The sequence below is a fragment of the Triturus cristatus genome, chromosome 2_2 (assembly GCF_964204655.1).
Source record: "Triturus cristatus chromosome 2_2, aTriCri1.1, whole genome shotgun sequence".
NCBI lineage: Eukaryota > Metazoa > Chordata > Amphibia > Caudata > Salamandridae > Triturus > Triturus cristatus.
The window spans coordinates 221,651,605-221,678,258 of record NC_140582.1 but is presented as its reverse complement, the minus strand read 5'-3'; the positions used below and the strand labels follow the sequence as shown (position 1 = coordinate 221,678,258).

General features: G+C 43.3%; 1 protein-coding gene across 1 annotated transcript in view; it reads left to right on the top strand.

Moving 5' to 3' along the window:
- The first annotated feature begins 887 nt into the window (after positions 1 to 887).
- Positions 888 to 26,654, top strand: part of UGCG (UDP-glucose ceramide glucosyltransferase) — an 88,676-nt gene continuing 62,909 nt past the window's right edge. Inside the window, exons 1-2 of the mRNA XM_085641274.1 lie at positions 888 to 1,245; positions 21,123 to 21,264. Of these exons, the coding sequence (XP_085497400.1) occupies positions 1,148 to 1,245; positions 21,123 to 21,264 (240 nt within the window). The 5' untranslated portion in view covers positions 888 to 1,147. The remainder of the gene's footprint in view (positions 1,246 to 21,122; positions 21,265 to 26,654) is intronic.

Genomic DNA, 26,654 nt, shown 5'->3' with positions numbered 1-26,654 from the left:
TCGGGAGGGGCGCCCAGAGTGTTTCCCCTTAGGACCGGACCAGATTGAGTGGTGGTCCTGGTCACATGACCCAAGTTTAATAAAGAAGACTGTCACTGACGTGACTGTCAGTAGACACCCGTACGCGGCAGCAGTTACCACAGCATACCTGGCTCCGCGTAATTCATTGAAGTATGCGGAGTCCTCCTCCCTTCACGATCGGCGGTGCTGCCGTGCCGCCGATATAACAGTACTAAAGAAAAGCGGACATTTTCTGACAAACAAAGCTCTTCTAGCTGTGGATCACTTGAGAAACATCCTTCCGATGGACGAACTCGCTCACAAAGATCTTGAGCAGAAAAGGCGTACTTTTGAAGGGACATGTTTCCTCTTGCCCTCCACCTGGCAGGAGGGTCACTCATCATTGGGTCGCTATTGTGATTTCACTGGCGGCGCCTGTCACCGGCAGCCTTGGAGCGGAGTCTCTTTCATTGGGCAGGGGTGTGTGACGCACCCCCGCGCTCCGCCGAGTAACTGTAGCCTGTCGCCCTCTGCCGCCCCTTCCCTTCCCGGTCGGCATTCTGAGGTGACGTCACCTCAGAATGAGTATGAGTCACTCCTGCCCGCTCGGCCGTCCAGCTCAATCAGTACTGCGAAGCAACCACAGGGGGAGAGGCTGGACCGCCCAACTGTGGTGACCTCACACTGGGGAGGGGGTGGGGGCGGTATAAGGCAGGCACGAGCTCGCCGTCTGTTGGGGGGGCGTGCACGAGGCTGCATACAGTAGGCGCAGGCCGCTAGGAAAAGAGTTTGAGTCGCGGCATGACGTAGCATTGCGTAGCTGAATCTGAACAGGGAAGAGTAAGGCAGGGGGGGTGGAGCCGGGACTGGAGCCATGCACGGCAATTGGTAAACGCAAAAGGGGGAGTGGCTTGCGCGCGCCGGTGGCCGGATTGGGTAGAGGAGCCGACGTGATCCTGGGGTACCGTGTCAGTTGGTGCGCGAGCCGGGAGGGATCTGTGTCAGCGGCTGGAGCAGGTGCTGCAGCGGGTCCGGCCCTCGAAGGGACAGGAGGCAGATCCATCGGCTCAGTCTTGACACGAACCGTGAAGCAGCATAGACCGGTATCCCTCCGTCGCAAGAACCCTCTCAGCCCACCCTATTCGCCATGCCGGTGCTGGAGCTGGCACTGCAGGGGCTTGCCCTCTTCGGACTGGTTCTCTTCTTCGTGTTGTGGTTCATGCACTTCTTGTCCATCATCTACACGTAAGTGACGCTTGAATGGGGCGGGTGATGAAGTGAAAACGACCCTTGGGCCGTCAAGTCTCTGTGACCGATTCCTATGGAGGAAGCTGAGTAAAGGTGTGTGCTGCTGGAGTTTTGGGCGGCCTGGATATACGTCAGATCTCACGAGAGCAGCACTCCTGGTACAACGAGTTGGGGCACCCAGCACTCGGGGGACACTAAGACTGCAGCACCAAACACACCAGTGTCTGTCTAGCAGTGTGCAACGACAGCCAGCCACACCTCCGGGAAATGGCACTAGTCAGCTGATTGCCCCTCCCCTTAGCTGTAAAGGTGTGCCTGGCGCTAACACATTCCAGCTAGTCCCGCCAATGGCGTAAGTCCATCCGGTTCTGCTGTGTATTTGTGTCTGATATTTGTATTCAAGCATTTTTAATTGGAATAGGAAGTGTAGGAGATTGCATAGAAAGCCATAATGGATTAATTGCTCTAACAGGACGTGGGAAATACCGAGATTTTTGCACGTGGTGCTTTCTTGGTCTTCGTTCTGTTTCTGCTTGCAACCCCAGCGAGTCAGTGCTTATGGGCCATGGCCCCTGCATGCCCCCGACCAAGAATGCAGTTCACCGATGAGACATGTCTAGGAATGTCTCTTATCTTGGGGACAAGCGAACCATAGATGGTCCTAACTGTCAAAGCTGTATCACATCTCTTCCTCAAGCTCTCTGTCCCGAGGCTGATGCTGTTGGATTTGCTTTCCTCTGATGTGGTGCGTTTGTGTCTGTCTGCAGATAATTGTCATGTGAGTTCAGCTGATCACAGCTCTAGGCTGTGCTTGCTTTCCCCTAATGTAGTATGCTTGCTTTGCACAACCCTAATCTGTTTAGTGGTGTTATGTTACTTGAGATTTGTATAGCGCTGTATTACCATTATTATGATCTTGCAGCGCTGTCTGGCAAGGTACCTCGGTGATTCCTACACAGACTCTCATTTCAACAAAGCAGCTGCAGTTAATAGTTCGCATATATATTTGACTGTATTACGGCTTGCTGTGTCTCATCAGAGATCGCTATCTATTCTGGTATCGTCCATCTGAAAGACTGAGCAGTACCCCGACCAGCAACGAAAAGTTGATCTTAGCCAGCCCGGAAAAGTCCTGGAGGTTGTACACAATTCATTGCAGCTGGCGCGTCAATACACTGGGTGGATTAATGGCCTTGTGGTGCACATGTGCGACCAGGAGAGGCTGTCTCCCCTCCTCCCAACCTACTCGAAGAGCATGACTGTGCTTCCTGTCAAACAGTTGCCTCTCCATTGACATGTCTTGTCCAGTGAACGCATGCTTTCCAGGTTAATTACTTCCCCGTTGTTTAAAAAAGCAGTAATCATCACGTCTACGCGAAATCAACCTCCTCATTAAATCTAGTCGGTTTCTCTCGGGCCTGATTTCTTTGTTTCTTTATAATAGTCGTTGCACACCTTTTTTGAAGTGGTTTACAAAGTCTTATTCGTCACCTTAATCAAGCACATTGAATCGTTGAAAGATTTGCACACAAACTGTTAAATGTGTGAGGTTTTGAGACAGTTAAACAAATTAATTTGATGGCAGCATCAGCACCAAACGCATCAAAACCGACATTTTACAGCCTTGATGTTCACTTAGAGATCTTGTGTGTATTTGCAAGCTTACCTTTCTGGTACTGCACTCTGATGTGGGTCTGAGCCAGGCGTTATTGAATGAAATTACTGCTTTCATCGTCCAGGAGTCTTGTTTCATGCATTCATTGTCAGTTCAATGGAATATAAAACATTCACTCACCAGTCAGCCCCTCCATCTGCTATTTGCAAGGTCATCTTTCGAATGATGAAGGCAGCCGCTGTGTTTACTCTTTTTGGATCTAGTGTCTTTATTTAGCGCGATGCTATACTATTGCAATTTTGAAGGCATGATGTTCTTTATGGTAAAATTTCAGAAGATGTTTGAAAAAGTATTTATTGGTAACCGGTATATCACGACCTTGGATTAAATGTTTTGTTCGAACCATTAAAGCCACCAGAAGGAGTAGGCGGGAGTCAGAAAACACTTCTGAGCCATAATTTACAGCATCTTTGGATTTAAGAGTCTATTCTGGGTATCTGACAATGAATGTCCAAGTGTCTGCATGACAGCTCAAGTCACCCAGATAAACAGCACTGCAGTGTCCTTAGCAAACATTATGGTGTAGTACTCACATTGACGTTGAATGCAGTGTTTATCTTAAGGAGCAGGCATTGGTCCTCGTTGAGAGGGAAACGTGAAAGCATACATGTCATTTGATTTATATTGAAGAATTTAAGGTGCATCATCACTTATTCGCTGCAGGAGGCATCTTGTCAAATCAGGCATGAAATTAGCGTCGACGTAGGTTACACTGTACAATCCACACAGGAATAGTGTGTTTTCTGGAATAGATGCGCGCTGGAAGATTTTGGAGTCTTAGCAACAGCAACCGCATGGTTTCGAGCCGCAGCGACAATAAGCACACGAGCTGTCTTCAACAAAAGCTGAATAGAAAGGAGCTGATTTTCTCGAATGGGAGAGACAGGCCATGTTTTATTTGAGGCTTTTGGACTTCATCCAAGAGGAATGAGACATAAGGTCTTCTGAAACAGCTCTGAGTGGATGGAGTGAGAGGCCAGAGCAGTACAATCGGGCCTTGTCTTGATGCGCTTTACAGAGGTTCAGCAAGCATGCTTTGGAAATTGCCAGGGCCACTGGTTTTATAGGATTCGTCTGCTGCAGCAGTTTACGCATAACTACCTATGAATTTGCCACACAATCCATCCTCTGCTGCATAATCTACAGATGTTACCCCCCAAAAAAGGTTTCTAGCTCAAGCACATCAAAAGTTATTAAAGCATGGTGGCATGTGTTCCGGTATAGTGGAAGACCCTTCACAAAGGGTTGACTGTCATTTTCAGTTGCTTATTGCTGTATTTGGGTATTAACCTGGTACTAAGATGGAATATTTTCCCAGAATGCATTACTGTATTAAAAAAATGACAATCATGTCAACGACTCAGATTGAAACCTTTTTAGGCCTGAAGTTGGTATTAATAGGATCTTCTAGACAATAGTTCAAATGTGTGAGAGGCTTTCCTCGTTCCACCTGCAGGTGATACCTTTTGCATTTGTCATGATGCACCAGTCCTACTACAACGCCTTACTGCGACTGTTGTGAAAGGACAAAGTCAAGGAAACAAACTCCATTGAATTATTGAACAAATATAGAAAATTGCCACAGATAGGTTTTATCCCCTGGATTGCACACTCCTTTAAGATGGCGATTGGGCTTCTACGGCTACACTCCCACCGCTGGTCATTTGCTTGTAGTCCAATTGGAACACAGAGCAGGGGTGAAGGGGTTTGTGTGCATTTTTTTCACCCACTCCCACACACTTTTCTTTCGTTGCTGGATTGGTTTCTAAACACAGGGGCTGCATATTAAGGAGATGTTTAGCCATTCACATGAAAGTGTATCACTTTTACAGGTGGGCAATGTTGGTTCCAAAAATGGGCTGTGCTAGTCATTATTCAGACGAGGCGTTTGTCCCATACAAACAGTCCAGTAAATGCATTTTATGTTGGTAAAAGACTGAATGGCTGTGTATTCATGATTATCACATCTCCAATTTTCCGTATCTTTCTTAATGTTGTTGGTGTCATTCACACCCATTGTCTTGTATATTAGAATTTAAATGTTTTCATTCCACAACAGAGATAAGTGTCTGTTGTATGCTTAATGTCAGTGTTGCTTTAGATTAAAGGTAGATGTTATGTTTTTAAGATTATATTTTTATCACCAAGCAGCATCTCGGCTAGGATTTATCAATTTACCTTAAAAAGAGCTTAAGTGTCACCCATTTCTCAAAGGATAGTGACAATTAACATCTTCTAAATCAGGTGGAAGGAAATTCCAGTCTCAAAGGCTGCACAAAAGTCACCTTTGGGTGCTCTAGGAAAGTGAGGGTCAACACAAAAGTGGTTGAGGCGAATTGGATTTGCTGGCCTGAGAACGGTCCTATGAACATGTCTTACAAAAACATCCAACCCAAGCAACTGACAACCGTACAAGCTATATACAGTTAGTAAAGGAGATACATGCTCTCTTATCGTGACACCAGTAAGATTAAAATCCATATGTTATGCATATTCTTTAATTTCTCAGTTGTATATGAACACGAATCCAGGTGCATCGGGGTCATTAGCTAGAGATTGTAAAGTCAAATCCGCACTATCAAAAACACTTCGTAGGTGGAGGAAGCAAGTGTGGGTCACAGCCTTAGCTGTAGCCTGACAAATGTTTGGGACTCTGAAAGCTGACCAAACAAGCTGCCTCTAACGTCCAACGAGTACTGTTATCATAAGAACTCCAAATGCTTATTTAAGACTCTCCTCCAACACTGATGACTTCAACCTGAGCCTTTTGTTGTTCGTGTTCTAATCAGTCCATATCAAGCAAGCTTTGAGCTTGAGGGAATGGCTATGATTACTTACTGGTAGTTTCATTTACTCCTAGTCCTACTACCCTTTCCCCTAACGTTTGAGGTTGTCACCTCCTCCAGACAGGAAAAACTGACCAGGAAATGCTGAGTAAACCAGTTGTACCTATTCCTCCTTGGTACCAGATAATGCTTAGTTTACCCAGCATCCACCTGCCATATCAAGCATAACAAATACTGGGGAATGGGTGTCAAGATCTGTCGTAAAGACTTCCACAGGGATGCCAGGACTAGGAGCAATGAAGACTACTGGTTAGTAATCCTAGCAGTTACCTTCACATACTGTGTCCTTTTCCCAGTCATTACTTTTGAGGAATACCAAAGCAATATATGGTCTTAGTTGAAACAACACATCGAAAAGCCCAAAGAAGAAACAGAGATAGGTTGCAAAGTACTTAACAATTGCTACCTATAGTGCTTTAATGAGCCTCAGTAATGGGACTTGTCTATAACAAAATTAAATTTAGAAACACACACCAAAGTTCTTTTAATCATAATCAATCCCCTGGAACCTGTAAAGCTGAAAAAAGTTATTCGAACAGCATATTTGGCAGCCCTACGCTTCACTGATGAGGGCACACTATTTTAACTTCTCCCAACGGACTGCCAAATTTAATTTTGACCTCTTATGAATGCCCTCTGGGAGAGGCTGTTCCACATAAGAACAAGTAAAAGCACTATTGATCTGATCTACCTGCTGAACGTCCTAGAAGATGTCTTTTTTCCAGGCCCAGAGATCTCCAGAGGTGACATTAATGGCATTGGACTTCCTGGATGCGGACGGTTTTCTGATATAGGTACTGAATAATTTTTACATTCAAAAGATGTCTGCTTTCCTCCTCAGATGAAAAGGACGTGGACAAAATACCCATCAAAACATTTCGGCCAAAATAGAACAAACTGTGGATGTCATCAGAATTAGAAAATTACAAGAAACCAAAGGAATGAATAAAACATGCAATGAAATAGGATAGGATATTTGTTTATAAAGCGCTCGAATGCTGAGGCGTCTTTGCGCTGGTGTAAATGGAAGTGTTGCAGCCTGTATCACAAGCCTATGTTATGGCGAACAGCCAGGTCTTTAGTTCTTTCCTAAAGTATTGTCTATTTGATTGAAATCTCATGGCTGTTGGCAGTTCATTCCACAGCTTTGCTGCACAGTTAGAAAAGGTTCTTCCACCCCATCTCACTCTCCTAATCCTATCAATGTGGAGAAGACCCAACGTGCTAGATCTTAAGGAGCGGACTGGGATATAGGGCCTAAACATTTTTTGAATATCTTTAGCTCCCCCACCATAAAATGCTTTGTGGACCAGACATAACGCCTTAAATTCCACCCGTTGCTGAATGGGAAGCCAATGGAGAGCTCTGATTCCAGCAGAGGTTGGTTGACCTCTCGGTATGTTAAATAGTAACCTCGCGGCGGCATTCTGCAATGACTGCAACCTTCTCATCTGAAGTTTGGTAATCCCCAGCAGCAAGCCATTACAGTAATCCAGCTTGGATAGTAGGAGAGCCACTACCACTGTCTTTTGTAATTCCTTCCCAATGAAAGGAAAAATCTTTTTCAAAGTTTTGATTAAGAAGAAGCAGGAAGAGGTAAGACTATTTACCTGAGCGGAGAAATTTAGTTGGCAATCGAAAATAACTCCTAGGTTTCTAACCTTAGAGACAGGACTGGGGCATTCTCCTGCTCTCATTGGCCACCAGGAATCATTCCACAGAGGTCACCCCTGACCAAACTCAATGACCTCCGTCTTATCAGTATTAATTTTTAGAAAGCTATGGTTCAAGTCATAATCTCTTCAAGACACGTATGAAACCTGATAGCTGTATCTTCAGGCTGTTTGGCTATCGAGATTATGAGCTGGGAGTCGTCTGCGTATGACACCAGAGCAAAACCATGCTTCCTAATAAGTCTGGCCAGGGGCAGCACGTAAATGTTGAACATTGTTGGTGACCATGTTGATCCCTGTGGAACCCCACAGGGCAGATGGAAACAGTCTGACTGCATGCCCTCCCAGTGCAGGCTCTGCTCCCTCCCCTCCAAAAAGTAGGATAGGAGGGACAAAGCCAGACCCCCAATCCCTATCTCCCGCAGCCGCTGTACGAACACCGTGTGGTTCACAGTGTCGAAAGCCGCCGATAAGTCTAGTAATACATGAACTGCTTTGCCCCCTCTATCCACTATTCCTCGAATCTCCTCCGCTGCTACGATCAAGGCAGATTCGGTAGAATGGTATGATCGAAAACCATGCTGAGTCGAGTGCAGCAAATCGTTGGTGTCCAGGTATTCCTTATTCATCAATTTCTCCAGAATTTTGGCCGCTATGGGCAGACCGGCAATTGGATGGTAGTTTTTGGGCTCCATAGGATCTAAGGTAGACTTTTCCAGATTAGGCCTTATTGTAGCGTTCTTTCAGCAAACTGGGTAGCTACCTGACTCCAACACTTGATTTATTAGCGGGGTCAGTTGATCACCGATTATACTAGCGGCCAGATGCATCACCGTGGCAGGGCAGGGATCTTAAGGTGAGCCCGATTTTTATAGAGAGGAGGAGATTATGGACTTCTTCTTTCGTGATTGCTGGAAAACTAGTTAGCTTCACATCTAGTATGTCTGCCTCCACGTGTGGTAGATCTGGCTTATCTGGGCCCATTCGAACATTCAGGAGGTTATCATATATTATTTGGACCTTGTTCTGGAAAAATTTGGCTAGTTTGTTGCACATACTTTGATCTGGTTGGAAAGTGCTTGCCTGCTGAGATTTAGAAAGCAGACTAACCGTTTTAAAAAGCTCCTTAGGAGAGTTACCAGCTTCCTCAATTTTCGTAGTATAGAATGATCTTTTTGCGGCAATAATTGCCTCTTTATACTGTTGGAGAGCAAGATTATAGAGTGTTTTCTTATTTTTGCTATAATCTTGCCTCCACAGACGCTCCGCTCTTCGACACTTTACTTTTAAGCCCTTCAATTCTGAGCTATACCAGGATGACGAAGGCTTAGGTCTCCTGACTGTTGACCATTTTTCCGGTGCCACACAATCAGCCGCTATCCAGAGCCATTCATTGAACCCAGAGGCTGCCTCATTATTATTTTTAACCAACGACAGCGGGACTTGGCCAAGGGCTGTTATCAAACCTTCAGCTTGGACTTTGTTCCAGCGCCTGGTCTTTACCTTCACTGGTTTTGTTTGTATTTGATGAGTTGACAGAAAAACCCTAATGTTAAAATAAATCACATAGTGGTCTGTCCATGGAAGGGGTACCACTCTCGACATAGTCGTCTCTGCGTTATTAGAGAAGACGCCGTCAAGATGTGGCCGGCCTGATGGGTAGGTTCCAGAACTAACTTGCTAAAGCCAAAAGCTGCCAGATTGTCTAATAATCTGCCTGTATCTGAGTTATCAGTGAGTTCCAGGTGATAATTAAAATCACCAAGAATAATAAAAGGGTGAGGGACCGAAAATAGAACCGAGGGGGGGCAATGGGCCACAATTCAGAGACTTCCCAGAAGTGATACAGCAGGACTTCAAACTATTCTATGGAAGATTAACATGCTTTAAGAATGATAGCACCACACCAGTCCAGAATTTGTTCTCATGGGAACACCTGCTGGTGACCGGAATAGTGGTGTGGTGGACACCATAACTAATATCCGCATTGTGGTCCCATTGTTGTCCGTTACCATCCTTAAATAGTTGATGGTTAACTGCATGCCACTAAAACCAACTCTGAGCTCCTCCCCAGGTTGTACACTGATCTGTATGGGTGTCCATGGTAGTATAGTCAGTGCATTGACTAGTCACACAAGTGACGTTGTCACATAAGAGAATTTGGTGATTGGCTGAATACCAGCAGACCACCTGCACCCAATGATGTTGGACTAGCCCCCGACTTTTTTTTTTTAAAGAGAAAAGGTGTAATTTTAGGCGTCAAAGAGAGTTTACTGATTTCCAGGAGCTGAGAACCAATAGAAAAACATTTCTACATTTTCCTTATTGTTTTGTAGGGATAGTTGGTGACACAGAATGCTTGCTACCCCTCATACGTCATTCAGCAGTTATGGTAATTAGGGAGCCGTAAAGAGGAGTTCATCACCTTGAGACTTGGCTTTATCACTGCTGGCCCCAAAACAAAATACCTAAGCGTACCGCCTTCAGCTTGATTCTGAAGTGAACACTGATAACAAAGGCCTGTCGTAGGGGCATTGTTAAACAAAATGCCCAAACAATGTGTAATCCTTACCCCTTTTCCTTCAAGCGCCTTATTTTTAGTTTCAGCCACAACATCCTTAATGGCTTTGATGGCTAGTTTAAAGATCACAAAGGAATGTTGCTGTATTAGTTTTCAAAGCCTTTCGAGATATTCCAGTCCAGCCTAGTTTCGCTCACAAGCTTTGTTCACAGGCCGCGCCCAGCTGGGATTGCAGAGCATGAAACTCCCAGTGGAACTGGATCATTCACTGGTTGGAAGTTTGACAGGCGGATTTTTTTTCCATGTATCCGAGTAAATGTAAAAGATTGAATGAAAACTTGGTGCACTGCACCTAAGGTTGCGGTCCGAGCTGCCCAGTTTCGATCCGTGAAACCAGTTTCCATCCTCTGTGTCGTATCAACATTCTGTGATTCTGAGCAAATTAAGTAACCCCCCCCCCCACCCCCCTTGCCTTGCAAAAATGTATTCTTGTGTAATGTAACTGGTGCTCATGTAGAGAACTCCCATATCTCCGGGTCGAGTTAGCGCTATATTAAAAATAAAAAATGCCGACGTGAAAAGAAGTGATTAATCTGAGCTACATTTTTCTATCTTCCTATATACTGCTGTGTTTCTGGTTGTGTGATGCCCAGAGCTGCCACTTCTCTTTTTTTGTGCACACCGTTTTTCTTGAGCTTCACCGACAGGTGCGTGGCTCGGATATATTTGTTTTAGCGGCGAAGCATTGCTGTCTTCGGGCATGTCTTCCACTAATAGAGAATCCAAGCAGCTGGTCCCGAATCCATGCTCCTCTGTCCAGATTTAGTTTTCTGCGTGTGCAGACAATGAGATCGGTCTTTGTTTTCGCCCACCGGGTGCAATAACTTAACATATCCTCTTGCGCACGCGGTTTCTGGCAGCAGTTGCAAATGTGGTTATTGCCAACACTGGCTTGCACGATTTTTCATCAGTGCTTTTGGTTTCTTGCTTGCTTTTTGTTGTGCATGGCAATTTATTTAGGAATTATCATGTTTTCCTTTGCAGTGCACGACCAATGAAGGGCTTGCAGTGGGCAAACCTGTTTACTAAATTTGAACATTTTGTATTCCAGACTAAGCACCAAATTAGGCTGCGACTACTTGTTTATGGTGGACCTATAATGGGACCTAGACACACATTGCTGTGATGTGCAATAGGATTTGTGTAAATGTGACTGAACAATGTTGAGTCAAGGCATTGGATTGGCCCTGGGCCAGTGTAGCTGCATGCATTATTGTGTGGCAATAGCAATATTATGCCAGTAGATTTGGTCCAGGGTTAATATTACTACCGTCTTCTAAATGTTATTGGTTGGTTACTAAAAACCAGTGCAATAGTAAATTCACAATCTAAAAACACCAAACATAAAAACAATTAGATGATGAATCAAGATAAAAACTACTCGATATATATGCTGTTATTGCCTCCTAATTTAAGACCATACAGTCAGTGACAGTTTTTATCAAGCTTCATTTAACAGAACCTGACTGTATGCAAGGATAACATTAATCCATAATCACCTCAAATTAGCATAATCCACTAAGACTAGACTGAAAAGGGTAGTATAGGAAATGCATTTATTAGTCATAATAGATTAGCATTAACATGTCAGAAATGTAGCTGCTTAGATAGTATAAAGTGCATTGATTCACAATTTACAGCCAAAAATAAACATTCACCATATTTTCACATAAGTGTTCCATAACTGGAGCAAGTAAAAACGATGTCCTGGAGACAAAGCGCACCAGTATTCGCCATAAGTTAACCTGATGATCACTAATCCTTCACTGGGGCAAGTAAAGTGCCATGTGCAGGGGTAAAGTGCTACAATTAATAAATTACAGTAAATAATAGTCACAATAAATTCACATAATAGAAACTGATCCTTAAATAAAGCAGGAGAGAGCAACATGCAAAAGTGAAGTGCACTGATGGGTGTCATAACTTACCCTATAATGGATCGCATAAAGTGCCATGTGCAACAATGGAGTACATTAATTCCTAAAATATATAAACTAACTACAACTATAGAGAAGTCGACTGATGTGTTAAATTGAGCATACTGATGGCTAGCGCTGTTACGATCACGTGCTAGACAGACATAGTAACCAACTTAGATCTATGGACTATAGGGCAGGAGGTTGCATGATTGCTAAATTCGATTTCTGGAGTTCAGTGTGCACAAATGTTAGTAATCTAGACAATACTCTCTGCTGATATTACTATGATTTTTGGGTAAACTTTGACCGAGTCTGTGGAGGTGTTTTCATGAAGTGTGAAAAGAGCTAATGGTTTCTACATGTAGTGTTTGAGTATTTAAGAAGTGGCAGGTTCATGGCATCCTACCTGAATATTGATTTTAAAAATATTTTCCTGCAAAAAGTATCATTGTGTGAAAATAGACTACCAAAATATTGTAAAGGTAAAAATGCCTATGTAAGTATAGTCTTACTGTTCTTAAATCCATAATTGCTCTTTTGAAGATATACCCATCTTAGGTAAACAGATGGGGATTTAAGCATTGTAAATCTATACTTTCCAATGGTTGGTTACTTTCACCATATTTCGGTTGTCAATATTTTGTCGACAATGTTATTTTTTTTTTTACATAGTATTCTAATAAACAACTACATTATTTGCTTGGTGGTATGCACGTGGGGTAGGTGGGATGCAGATTAGGTCATAGCTTGTTGGTCGTATGTGCGAACATTGGACTGCAGTTAACAGTGTTTGTTTGATCACTTTGCTCCAAAAGGGTTGACTTTTTAGATCCTTTGTTTGACAAACAAGCATCCATCAAAGCAGAAGTAGGAAACGTGTATGTTATGGACCACTCGCCTATTATATGAAAAAAATAAATATCAATATATATGGTATTTCTTTTGCTTGAACCCAGAAAAAAGGCAGTACAGCGCTATACATGGTAAAAGGCAAGCTTAAAGTCAGTACGTAATAGGAGAAAAAGCTGGGTAGTGGATGGTTAAAGAATTGTAATGTAGTGTTCTTGAAAGAGGTGTGTCTTCAACTCTTTCCTAAAGTGGAGCACCAGTGGGGTATTTCTGATGGATGCCGGGATGTTGTTCCAGAGCCTGGCTGCTTAAATAGAAAAGGCCTGTTGTCAGCAGTTTTTTTTTTTAACACTTTCTGCAGTCTGATGGCGTCCTGGCTGCGGGTGTCGGGAACCACCAGATGTGGTGAGAATGTCCAAGATAAGCGTGGGTGCAGGTCGTAATAGCTTTGCTAATGGCCTTTTCACAAACTTGCAAGAAGGGACTTCTAAAAACCTCTTCACCATATTAAATTTCTTATTAAACCCTCGCATCTATATCCTTCCTTCCTGCCAGGGTAGAGGGGCATTGAGGCAACTCTTTTATAATGGCAACACTTTGCATAAGGGGTGGCCAGTCCACTCAGTGAAAGATTCCAAAAGGTGCAAAATGTGTCTCTGTGACTGATTTCCATCATGGAAAAAAATGACCCAGTTGCAGCTCACCTCAAGTTTACATTAGCTCTTTGTAAAGACAAACATTGCATTCACGATTATCTGGCTCACGGGTGAATGCTTCTAAAGCACGGCCCCTAGTTACCTGTAAGGGAAAATTGTAGCTTCTGCAGCGCGTAAATTGTACGGGCATAAGTGCCTCCCCGATCTACCCCCCTCCCTCCTCCCGATCTACCCCCCCCCCCCTCCCTCCGCCCCCCTCAACTCACTTCCCCACACCTCGGTCCAATCACCAGATGTAAACGCCGAGCATTCAACTATTGGTTATTCCATTGGAACAACCAACTCAGAAAAAGCTACCACTTACTTGTCCCCCCTCCCCCAAACTTGTCAAATACGCCTCACCCCTTTATTATTTGGAGCGTATTTTCCAAGTTGAGCTATGCCTCGTCTGTATGGTTTAGTTTGCAACCTTGTAATTATGCATCTTGAACTATGTAACTAATGGAACTATGTAACCTGCACTACGCTTCCCTGCCTCGAGCGCTTTATTCTCTGCAGACTTGTCCTTTTCCTGCAGAAACTCTCTACTCCCGTCACCTGTTCGCTGTGCTACACTACTCATTGCCTTGGCTCCTAGAAGCAATTACCTTTTGCCGAGTGCGCATTATTAAAAAATAAATAAACTCTAGCACCTTGTGAGGAAGGAAGTGTTCTTTATCTTTATGTCCAATATTGCTCTTCGCCCCAGGACCATCACACTGTTGCACACGCAGCAACATTTTTCATGTAATCAACGTGCATCCTTTAGTTCCTGGAAAGATTAGCTGCACCACTAAGCAGAATCCATGTGACCTCAAAGTAGTCCCTTTATGAACACCCCTTTCCTGCACTTAACAACTTTATTTTATCATTCAGCTCTCCCAGCTAATTCGCGATAAGATGCTTTTTTTTTGTCCGAAGGCCTGTTCTTTTGATGAGCCATCAAGCATGTTATTTTTTTCTGATTGCTTTAGGTATGTTGCTTATTATACTGTAAATATACCCCCCCCTTCCCCACCCAGCTCCGCGGAAGGAGCTATTTATAAACTTGAATCGAACGGAAATGAGCAAACTGAGACCCAGTGTAAAGACTTGCAGCTTTGAAACACCAAGCAGGAAATATCCAAGGCAGCAGTTCTGCTTGTCTCGTGTGTACCCCAGCCGCCAAATGCATGACGTTTTTCCACTTTTCCATAATGCCACTACCGCACTCAGTGCAACCAGTGTGCATATCATTGGAAGCTAGCCCAGACGGCCGTCAGACCTTTTTTGATAGTGTGTTTGGGCACTTTGTATCCTCATTAACTGTGTACATTTTGTCTTTAAGAAGCTCATACACAGCACAGTAACAATTCGTCTATCTACACTGTAGCAGAGCCAGATAGCGAGAGACTGCATCACCTTTGTATTGGTATCATGTTTATTTTCTACATATCGGGACTGGGTATTGTCTGCCAGCATCCGAATTGCATCCGAATTACTGTAATGCTTCTTCTACTGAACCGTGATATGGACAGACTTCTCTTAACCTGTTGGTGCGAGATAGTGTGGACAAATGGTCCTTCAGATCAATATTCTGTCTTGTGCTGTAGTTTTAATAATGGTATCACTACAGAACGGAGTACAGTTCTTTGGTTCAGGTTGAATGCAAAAAAAGACTGGTCTTCAGTTCTGCTCTGGTCAGTCCTGCAAGGATTACCGTCATTGTCCCGGGGAAGATCGCTTCGATCATCCTAAGAAGAAAGGAAAGTCAAGGGGGTTTAGTGCAGGGTTGTTCTCATTAATATCCTGCATTTGCAATGATAGGATTGCCCAGGATAATTCTAGTGATTCTTATCACCCTCTGTCACTCTCTGGTTGCGTTTACTCAACCTCACATCTGACGTGTTTGTTGAATATGCTAGCAATAAGTTAATGTTTTGTGCCGATGTTTGAATGGTCCCCCAGCAGCCTACAAACACAAACCTGAAGTTAAGATTCATCACTTGGATTGCAGCCGATGGAATTCTAAGTCATACTGTCACCGGTGGCTGAAACTGTGGGAGTGATTATTTTGGTTCCCTCCTACTAGATTGTCTATTCCAGAAACCAGCCCTACTGGTTTCGCCTGGTGTCATGCTGGTTATTGGCACGGGACAGCCGTCCTTCCTCTCCATGCTCAACTTTAGGGTCGGTCCTGTTTCAAGTTGCAGTTTCATGCTCTCTTTAATCTACTCTTCTCATATCTGCATTTGTTATGTTTTTCTGCAGCGGGGGCAGCAAAGAATAACATTTGGTATGATGGGACGTCTAAAGCATCTTTGTGTTCATCACAACTTCTAATCTTGTTTGTTGGTTTTGTGATCCAAACTAAATTAACTGTCTAACGTCCTGCACTTTTTCTGCCTGAAGTGGATAGATTAAGTCTGGGCAATAGCAGTAGGGAATTGGTGGATTCAATGTTGGTGATTATGGGTCAAAATTACTGGGACTGGCCCATCACGTTAGGGCACTGGTTTGTGTTTTCTTGTGGACACTCAAAAAATCCTGCAAGAACAACCACGTTTTCTTCATTTTACCCTTTGATAATCGGGAGCTCAGTCAAGCCAGTGCAGCTGAAATTCAGTCTTGCAGCGAACATTTTTCTGTGCTGAGATGTCTTACAATCTTCCTCTACACAGAAAATTAAGTCAGCATGTTCTAAAAATACAGACATCGAAGAGGAATAGATACCGACAGGAGAAGTGAAAAACCCTGTTTCTTCTTGAAAGTGGCGTTGTGGAAACGGGATCTGTTTTTAATACAACCACAATGACAAAGATGGATCAGATCAGAAGAAATAGGTTCTATTTCTAAGCTGGTATAACTGGAAAAGGGGCCTCCTGCTTAAAAAGAGCTTTGCAGGAAATCGGTAACCATCGGATGGAAGTAAGAGCTGTGCAACCAAAATGAAAGTATATGTGGTACATGTGATTAGACCGGAGAGGAAAAAAGGAGCATCGTTACTGAAAGCTACCAGGTTGGAAGGCAAGTCCAAAAGAGAACCGGAGAAACCTGAGATGGGTCTTGAACCAAAGCGAAAGTGGAATATTGGAAAGGTTCATGTGTGTGCCAGGGTTCAAAGAATGACAGTCCGATGAAAAAGTGGAATTCCTGGCTCCTTTTTAAGAGCCGAAGCCAGTTGCATACATACAAAGAAACATTCGAGGTTATTTATAGCTTTCCATTTAATCATCTGTCTTGTAAACCTAGGGAGGATGACATCAGTTCGCCATAGCGGCTTTTGTTTGATGATCATCCAGACAACCTTACCTGCTTACCTACTATTCTCATGTAGTTGCAGTTAAGCGCTGGAGTTATCTAACATTTGACTGGTTGCCAAGATTTCCTCTAGAAGGGTTTATGTGTCTGCTTTGTTGGCTGCGCAGTGTGCTAAATTTATCACAAATCGTAATTGAAGCGTTTCATCACTGGCCTCATTTTCAAATTCTTTGTCCAGTTTTTAGGGTATGCTCAGCATTTAAAATATATCCTAGCTTTCAGGTTCGCACCTCTTTAATGCATGGAAATTTCAGAGCTCTTGTAATTTATTTGCGCTTTACGCCCAGAGCAAACACTCTCTTGCAGTAGTTCAGATGTTAATGGTAGGATTGCTACCAGCACTCAGAGATACCCTGTTGTGGTCTTGGTTTTCACAGCTCACTTTCCTCTTGGTTATTTCAGGTTTAAAATGCTGATTGTAGCAGTAGCCCTCGCTGCTTCTTCGTGGTGCCCTCATCAATCTGAGGTTAAACAATATTCTGTAAACGTATAGGGGCCTGGTTACAGAGCTTTGCGCACCTTACTAACAACCTGTCCATACCGTGATGAAGGAGATCAGACCATGGCGCGCTTGCAAAAGTCTGATTCTTGTGAGCTGTTGATCGCAGGTTAGGTTTGGTTAAAAAAAAAAAAAAAGGGGGGGCGTTAGGCATATTTCTGTTGCAGATTTGTGGGAAACTGTGCAACTAAAATAAGTGTTACATGGAAAGAGTTTCCATTCTGAATGCTGCCTTTTGAACAATCGCATTTTCTGGCCCATTATTTTTGTCACACTTCCACCCATTAACGGCAACCCTTGTTTTATCTATCAAAAGATACCATGCTTGCCTGAGGGCAGGGTAATTATTTTTATCCCTTCAGCACATTCCTCCCATGAACTCACTAAGGCCTTGTTTTGGAATCCAAGAAATCATTGAATCAAGCCTTCTGAAATCCCAGACAGGCCCGCTGCAGTAACTTTCCACATCCAAAATCTGGAGATCCTGGTCACCTGGGTTATTTCTTGTGTTCACTAATTCAATCTCCGCTTTTCTTCATTCGTTTTGAAAGTTCTGATACTGTCTTCTGCTTCATCCAAGATGGCACTTACACTCGCAGGAGATTGTCGCTCGGCTGTCCTCACAAATCTCTTGTGTCCACCATCAGAGTTGGGTGCTTCCACCCTTCTATGTCTCATGCCGGTAGTGAATGAAACTCTCAGGTTCATGTACAAAAGGGGTAGCAGAAATGGCATATGTAGAAGAGGGCATTGTTGTTCTCATGAAGTTTATGCTGATCGTACAACTTCTCTTTCAGTGGCAGATATTTCTTCGAAAATGTGAGAGCTTAAGTGGGCACTTGAATGGTATCACAATATGCCAATAAATGGCTAACCAAGAAGAAGACTCCCTGAACTAGCGACCATAAAACAACATTGTTTACGCGTTTTACGCAAATAATTTGGTTTTAGACAACCAGAGAACAGCCAGTCGAAATACTTGATTGGAATATTCACAAGTTCCACCATAGTTCAGCCAGACACCATCACAGAGACTCACTCCTAGAGGTACTCCCAAAAAGATCCTCTGGGAGACTGGTGTGAGCACCTTTGGCCATCTAACATATACTCTATAAAGAGCTGTCAATAAGAACTGGCACATCTTGAATACAGGTGACGCACACCTTGAAAAACCAATGTTTGTCCTGAAACGTAGCGGGAACATTAACGGCATAGTGGTCCATACACGACCTCGGGTGACTCAGAAGAACAATCGGGAGACTCTACGGACATTATACTGCATCAAGGGATATTTCCCATGCGTATCATGTTCATTTGCCACCTTACACATCTCAAACTCAGATTGAGCTGGGTCTCATAACACCCTGGATATCAAATTATCATACGAATTGCAACACCAGTGGGGTAATGTATTTAATCACCTGTTCCTGCAAATTCCAATATGTGGGTATGACCACTCGCAAAGGGTGAGGGTTGGTGAACACCGCAGTTTTGTGCAACGCGGATCAACGCTTGCACAAGAAATATGGGAGGACAATATGCTTGGCAGGCAGCAATTTGATTATTAATCGCTTCTGCTTGCCATTTAGGATCCGGTCCCTGACGCGTTTCGCACCACACTGATCATACTCCGTATTCACTTTAGGACCTTAGAAGGTGACTTTTTGAGAGAAACGCCGCAATTTCATTCATTTCTTAAGTATTTGAAAGTAACCAACGCTGAGTGCTAGGAGGCTAAGTTGTAACATTAGGGGGGAAGTCTCTACAAGGCTTCAAATTCTGCCTTATTATTATACTTAATTGTGAGCAGTCGCACATGATTTGCAGTACTTTGTGTTAGTATGTTAGCATGAATATGTTGATAGTTACTAGACTTTTAGAGCATGTTGCCAAATTGTAATAGATAGGTCCGGATTGCTGTTTGAGAACCTTTAATCTCGTATGACTAAAATGTTTGTTACACAATGCTGGCACTGATCTTGCAAGGCCCTGTTGGTTTAATAACCTCGCATACCCTACCATTAGCTGTCCTCTCTGACTGCAGGTTCTAAATGCTAGGTTGTTGTTTGCTGTTAGCAGGGCTGTGTGCCATACATTTCTTTGCTTGAACCTGACTGCTTACTTCAGCACATCAAATGATGTAGAAATTAATTTTACTCGCATTATGTGCTATTGTTTCTATCAAGCGTTTCCCACCTGGAGAGTGGCATATAAGGTTCAAAGGCTAATGTACTACTTCATCTCCACCTGAAGAGGCAGTCAGGTGTGTGTAAGAGTTAGACTGTAATATCCCTGCATGGTATTTACATACTGTTGCTGTATCTGGAGTCGGCTGCAGCGCATGGACGGGAGGCTGTCCGCATATCCAGCTGGTGACACCGTGCATCTGGGGGCTGTTGATTTCACATTGTGCAGCAAAAATTTCTACAATGCTTGTTTTGTTTAAATTTGTTTTTATTATTAGTAGTAGTATTATTTGTATTACAATTATTACACTGCAACAGTTGCATTACATCTGATACATCTGCAGTCCAATACGAATTACATATCAACTTTGTAGAATGCGTGCAGATACAGTTGTACGCATTATAGCCAATTTCTGTTGGCGTAGAACCAGTATGTTGTTAGCTAAAATAATCGTTTACATATTGAACATCTATCATAACCAAGTAAACTCACAAAACCCCAAAACATAACATTTGTACCCACTTCAAGTCATTGAACAACATATCAGCACCCTGCTTTTACAAGATATGAATGCAGGCCTATATGCCTGTCCGTGTTCATAAGTTATATTTCACTGGCCCATTCCTGGGATTTTGGGGATTACACGCGGACATGAGTGTAAATGTTGCGCCCACAGGTTACAATAAGATGTTGTTAGTTAAAAGCGAGTCTTCTTTCCCATTCCCTGCACCCCGTACCTACCCCTCCCCACTCTCAGGTGTGTCTTCTGATGTAATGTCTACAATGCTTGTTATCTTTGTTGTTAAATGTTGCTATTGTGGGGTGCTTGGACTCAGATGCTCTGTATAGACCTGTTAACTTTGATGTGAACATTTTCTGTTGTAAAGCGCTTTGATACCTTCTGGTCTAGCTAGCGTTATATAAAATCTTCAAATAAATATCATCCAAAGTATTGCAATACAAAAATAAAACAAACTTTTTTAATTGGCAGTCCTACCGCACCCAAAAAAAACCTGCATGGACCCCCTTCTCCCCACACCTCTGCTCCGCACATGCATATCCTGCCAGAGACCATTTTCTAAAACATTTGTTTTGATGCAGAGAAAGGGAGGGGCATGCAGTTCAAGTTGCTAGAGGACCACTGCTTTGTGGTGGCATCTGTCCTTTCCATTGGATCCTTTTGTGTGGGGGTGTAGGACCACTGTGAAGCAGCATTCAGCTTTCCACTTACAAAAGATGTGGTCAGTGCCACATTCCTCTCATCTGCACTCTATTTTGTTTATCAATGTGATAGAGGCCATCTGGCACAGTATAAGCTTAATTGATACATATTTACTCACCAAAGAGAACCCTCAATATTCTCATCTCTGTAAGCTTTCTTCTGCGACATAACGGTCTGCCTAGGATTGTATTTTGAGCTGAACGAATCATTACCATCTAAGCATGATGCCTGCAGCTTGTAGTCTTAGCAATGTCCCCTGTGCTGTAAGATTAGTGTGGTTAAATGTGGTCCGTGAAATATGATAGTTAACCAAGAAACTGATTTTTTTTTATAATGCAGAATATATCTTTTACTCTGACCAATCAGCCGATAGTATAGCAGTTGAAGTGTGTGCAGTATGATCAAATGATAATTTTTTTTTTTTGTAGACGTCTCCACCTCAACAAAAAGGCGTCGGATAAACAACCTTATAGCAAGCTACCTGGAGTGTCGCTTCTGAAACCGCTGAAAGGTGTTGACCCTAACCTTATCAACAACTTGGAAACCTTCTTTGAGCTGGAATACCCAAATGTAGGTGAACCCATTTTTTTAAAACAATGTTTCCTTATACCATGTTACCCCAGGTGGTGTTTCTCCAATTTTGTGTGTTGGCAACATTAGGAAGAGCAGAGCATTAGGAGTAGCTTTGCGTTTCACAGTATGACGCTGGAGCTGTATTAGTTGAGCGATAGGGGACCGCCTTGATCTTCTTCATAACGTGACTATAGAAACTGTAACCATTCTTACTGTGTCCTTGGGCAAATGAAGTAGACTTGGAGACAGTTGCTTCTTAGAAAGAGTTATCCCCTCATTGTCTTCTGCTTTTAGACACCAGGATTTTTATAATGAAGATCAGTATTTTCTCTGTTGGCATAACTTTAACAAAAAAATATTCTCATGCAACATATACAAACAAGCCAGTATCCCACCCACTAACTTCACCAAGAATTTATTCCAAATGTATCCTTGTGTGGCACGTTTAAGTTTGGGGCTCGTGATCCAGGCTATTTGTATTTAGGCTGGATCACGAGCCCCAAACTTAACGTGCCACGCAAGGATACATTTGGTGAATTTGTAAATTGTATATAAAGGAACCTGGATTGTCTCTTAAGGGGCCTGGCTAGACAAGACTGAGAATTGTTTAATCAGTCTAGCATCTAAATGTTTTTAAACGTCCTCTATCACACTATTTGAAATTTCTTTTCACCTCTTCCACACCAGAGCACCCCTTTTCCCTTCGCACGTTCCATTGGAGCAACCTTTTTCCCCTACTTGATACTGTTCACCTTATGATGTGGAATAAATTCTTGGCGAAGTATATCTTGGTTGTTTGCACTTTTTCCGTCTAAACGTACTGTATTTAATACAGCGAGCTAAACATTGTGCATGCTCATGAAATTGTCTATTACCAATAAGTATAGATTTGATATATATATCGTTTAAAAGTATAGGTCTAGGACCATTGTTTTTTGTATCGCATTGATCCCAGGTCTGCGACCAGTATTGGGAAACCCCATTTTTGTAATGTTTTTTTTTTTATAGATACATAGTAACTATCACTCTGATTAATGGTAAACATGAAAATGCACATCTGTAATCAGGGAGCTTGCCCGACATAATTGTCTATTCTGGCAGACTGTGATAGGAATGTCTTCAATGGAAGGTCCATTCTGCGCTCCACATATTTCCTTCATCCCATCTCTTACATTGTACTTGACTTTTCTGATTGAAATCGTTTGGATGTTAGGAGCAGTATGCTTAGTTCCTAGTTGTATTTACTATCATGTGTCCATACAGTGCCACAACCCTGAGTAGGAAAGACGGGTTCAATGACATGTCTTCACGACTGCAGCATTATGAATTGCTAGGACCCTGGTTCTTGAGAGACAGGCCTCGGTGTCAAAGCCTGCAGATGCTTAGGGCTTGGAGGTAGAACTAGAGATTGTCTAGCAGCCATTGCCAGTGCGACACACAACCTAGCAGTCAGTTCACCTCTGGCTGGTCTTGAATCCATCTTTCTTGCAATCCTGCAGTTGCCTCATTCAGCATTAAAACAAAAAATTGGTCATACATTTCTATGACTTGTGATTTTTTTTCTATAGCTTTGCTGGTTCTTAGGATATTTATCAGGGTTTACGATCGTAATCATTGTAGAGCCTTGTATCCCAGCACTGCAACACAATATTCAATTTTTTTCCTCAATATTCTATTTTTTTTTATTTGAATCAAGATGGGGTGCTCAAATTGAGCCATGTCATTAATGGCCGTGTAACCGAATGTATGACCTCCCACTCCATATCAGAGCCTCCTCCTCCTGTCTTCTTGAATTGCACAACACGCTGAAGATCTGACTTTTCAATAACTAACTAACCACACACGCACCCACTCAGCCCCAGGATACCCTCTCGAGTGATAGTGAGCTTTACAAACACACATACAACATAAGGCCTTTAGAATTGCTTGATAAAATGTGATTTGAAGATCTTGCACTGCAGCGGGCCTCTAACTTCTCATCCAGTGTAGGCATGTTTTTAGCCATTGCCACATTTGTTGACTAATGGAAATTTGGCAGAGAGAGAGCGAGAGAGATTTATCAGGATCACACGTTTTGGCTAAATGATGGATTTTGAATTAGAAACCCCGTACTATGAAATACTAATGGGTATGTATACAGGTGTCTGACAAATATCTGATTTAAAAAAGACACGGTCTCCTTGCTCCACAGCCAACAAGATAGCCACGTCCGTTCTTGAAAGTGAAGGGCTGTGTCCTTATTTCCTGTTTGGCAGCACTCTTGAGGACTTTGCGTTTGTTGCACCTCTAGCTTCAGTCTCTTAGCCACGGGGCGTGTATGTTCCGAAGGACTCTGACCTAACCTCGCAACAGAGACACAACCGGGGGGGGGGGGGGGAGGTGTGTAATCAAAGTCCAGACCTTCAGAGCGTTGCTCTGGCACCACGCTCTGTGCCTTGGAAGGTCACTGAACACCGCCTGGAGGCTTTCCTTATCTATGTGTGCTTTCAGATACCACCTTCAGTCAGGCTGCCTCGGTTCCAAGTGAGCTTGTTGCTGACGGTGGGAACGCTGACAGCACGTAGAGGTTCTACATTATTTATGCGGGGGGGGGGGGGGGGAATAATTATCGAGGCAGCTGTCTCTTTAAGTACTGTGTTAAACTTGTGCTCTGGAAGGTAATGGCCTATCCTACTATGTGTGACCAAACCAAGAGTTATCAGACAAGCTGAGCTGATGAATTGCCGTAGTTGATACCGGAAATATTTTGTAATTTGTTTTGAAATATGAAATTTTGAAACACTGTTGCGCTTACCAGAAAATGAATATCAGTTATGAAAGCTGTCAGTTCGCGCTCATTGTAATATGCTCAGTGCCTACTGTGAGATAAATAACTGCCTGCTAACCGAGTTAGGGGCCCTGAGCAGATGTAGAACAACAGCGCCCGTTCACATACCTGCTTGGAAAGACCGAAATCACACCGTGTGAGAAGGGGGCGCGGCCTCGTGCAGCCGAAGCGTCTGAGAGACACTTTCGCCCCCGCCAGCCCCAAATCACCCTCTTCTAAAACCAGAGAAAAAGCTCCCTGGGGCTGGTGCCGATGTTCTGTGGTGTTTTCACACTCCTTAATGGACGCCGCAAGTTCAAAGCCTCCAAAAACGTTCTAGAAATCCACTATTTACAGTGGCTAAGAGCTCGTTTTCCCCACCACAGTGTGTTGTCGCTCCTCACCACGTGACCGTGTGATGGGAGTTAATATCGTGTATCACACTGTGGCACCTTGTGAGTTGAGCAGGTATGCGTTCAGTATGGGTTTAAAGCAGTTGGAGCATGTCTTGTGTGGTTCAGGGTTGCGAGTCCTCCAGTGCTGGGTGTCTCGGTAGACCCCACAAACATGTGTTGCACACAGTGACACAGTTCAACCTATCGGTATCTGACTGCGTAAGCTGTCAGAGGAGCGGGAGTTAAGGCTAGGTATCAGCCAACGCTGCAAGGGATTAGGAACACCCTCTTGGTATCCCGGCCACTGTACCATTCACAGCTACTGTGACTAAATGGCTGCAGTAGCTAGAGTTGGCTCTAATTCAGTGATCGCAGAGGGTAACAACTTGTGCTGCTTCAGGTAGAAGGGCAGTAAAGTCATTTGAAGCTTACTGCTGCACCACTTTTAGGTCTGGTTTGACAGTCCCGCTACTTGTAAACATATTGCTACCATTCTTTAAAATGTACACAAAAAGGGCTTTGGGTTCACCTAGAGAAATATTACTCGCTCACCTCATACTATTTGCTATATATTGCATCCTTCCATCTTCCAGAAGGTTCGTCCATTGGAATGCAGTAGGAACTATTTTACACCTGAAAAGCACACTCAAACATCAAACTGTTTGTTTCATTGAGCTCTTTATCTCTTATAGGCATTTTTATTTAGAAAGCAGTCCATTTTTGCTACTTTTTTCCCCAGCATTGGCAAAGCCAGTAGGATAGTGTTTAATATGATAAACAGTTTTTGTGCATGCAGTGGATGCAAAGTGCATGTGGGAATACCTTTGCTTACAAGCTTTGGCACATTAAAGCCAGAACTATCGCTTTGCCAATGTTTTTTATTGGAGCACGCAGCCTTCGCTTGTTCATAGTTAAGTTGGATGATGTCACTATTTTATTGACAGTAACCTATTATATATGTGTTTTACGTTTTGTTGGTATCTGGCGGCTTGTACCCAGGAAGTAATGTCTGCCGTTGGCCTAAATAGACTGAATAGAGTAGTTTCTTTGATGAAGCACTCGCTCCGTGAAGAGCGCCCAGTGTTTCATGTGCCATCACTGCTGACAGTGGAGCTCGTTTCCAGTCGTGACGCGAGGTTTGACATGCCTAAAAGTGTGGCTGGTTGTTGGGTTAATCCCCTTTAAGAAGTCTTTATTGTCTACTAAATAACAAAGAAGCGTTATTTAAATATATACAGTTAGATTGTAATGTGGATAACAATACTGTACTGGCACACTTTGTGGGCAGCCCATAAATTGCAGAAAAAGCTGCTTTATGCCAAGATGGCTTCAGGCAGTCTACACTGTGTGACTACCGGTCTCAGAATAGCTGAGCCCAAACATGAGTATGTTCTTAACATTGATGTGGAACAAAACTGTCTATCTGTACTTGTCGTAGAAAATAGTACTGGCTGTAGAAGTTCAATGATATGTCAGACATGTTCTTTCATCATGTTTGCCATTAAGGAGCTTGTCGTCTGCCTCTTTAAGAGTATAACCTTCATAAGTACTTACAGAGTGTATTCTCTATTGCCTGTCTGCCGCCACGTGCATTTCAAAAACACTGCTATCTCAAGAGTGCCTGGATCCGATTTAAACTGGTTTTAACCCCCTCTGATCCTCCGAGAGTGTAATGCTGCCTTGTGGGAGCCTCCAATAATAGACCCCTGCAGCAGGTCAGATCCTCCACTTTGTGCTTCTGCTGTTTCATGGATTTGATCTGGTTTTGGTGGTTGATTTTACCGTGTGCCCGATTCTTCATAAATGCATGCCAGTAGCTCCATCTTCAGCATTCAGTCGGCGCTCCTTGCTGGGCGAGACCTCTTTTTACTGAGGTGTCTCTGAGTATGCATTGGCCGCCGTGTTTGGTGCGCCTCTCTTCTCCTCATGGCTCTACTGTGAAGGCGTTAGATCACTGCTCTGAAAACCACTTGAAAAGTTCAGATTTTCAGCCCTGGCTGTGAGCACTTCAACCTCCATTAATGAGGATCGTGTTTTTTGTTAATGACTAATCGCAGTGCATTAAACATGTTGGTGAATAGATTGATAGGAACTGCACTCTGGTCCCATCAGCTGGATGCTTTATTGGCCACTTCCCCTGTAGGTCTGCCTTGGCAGGGCAGCAGTCTGCAAGACCTATTCTTACC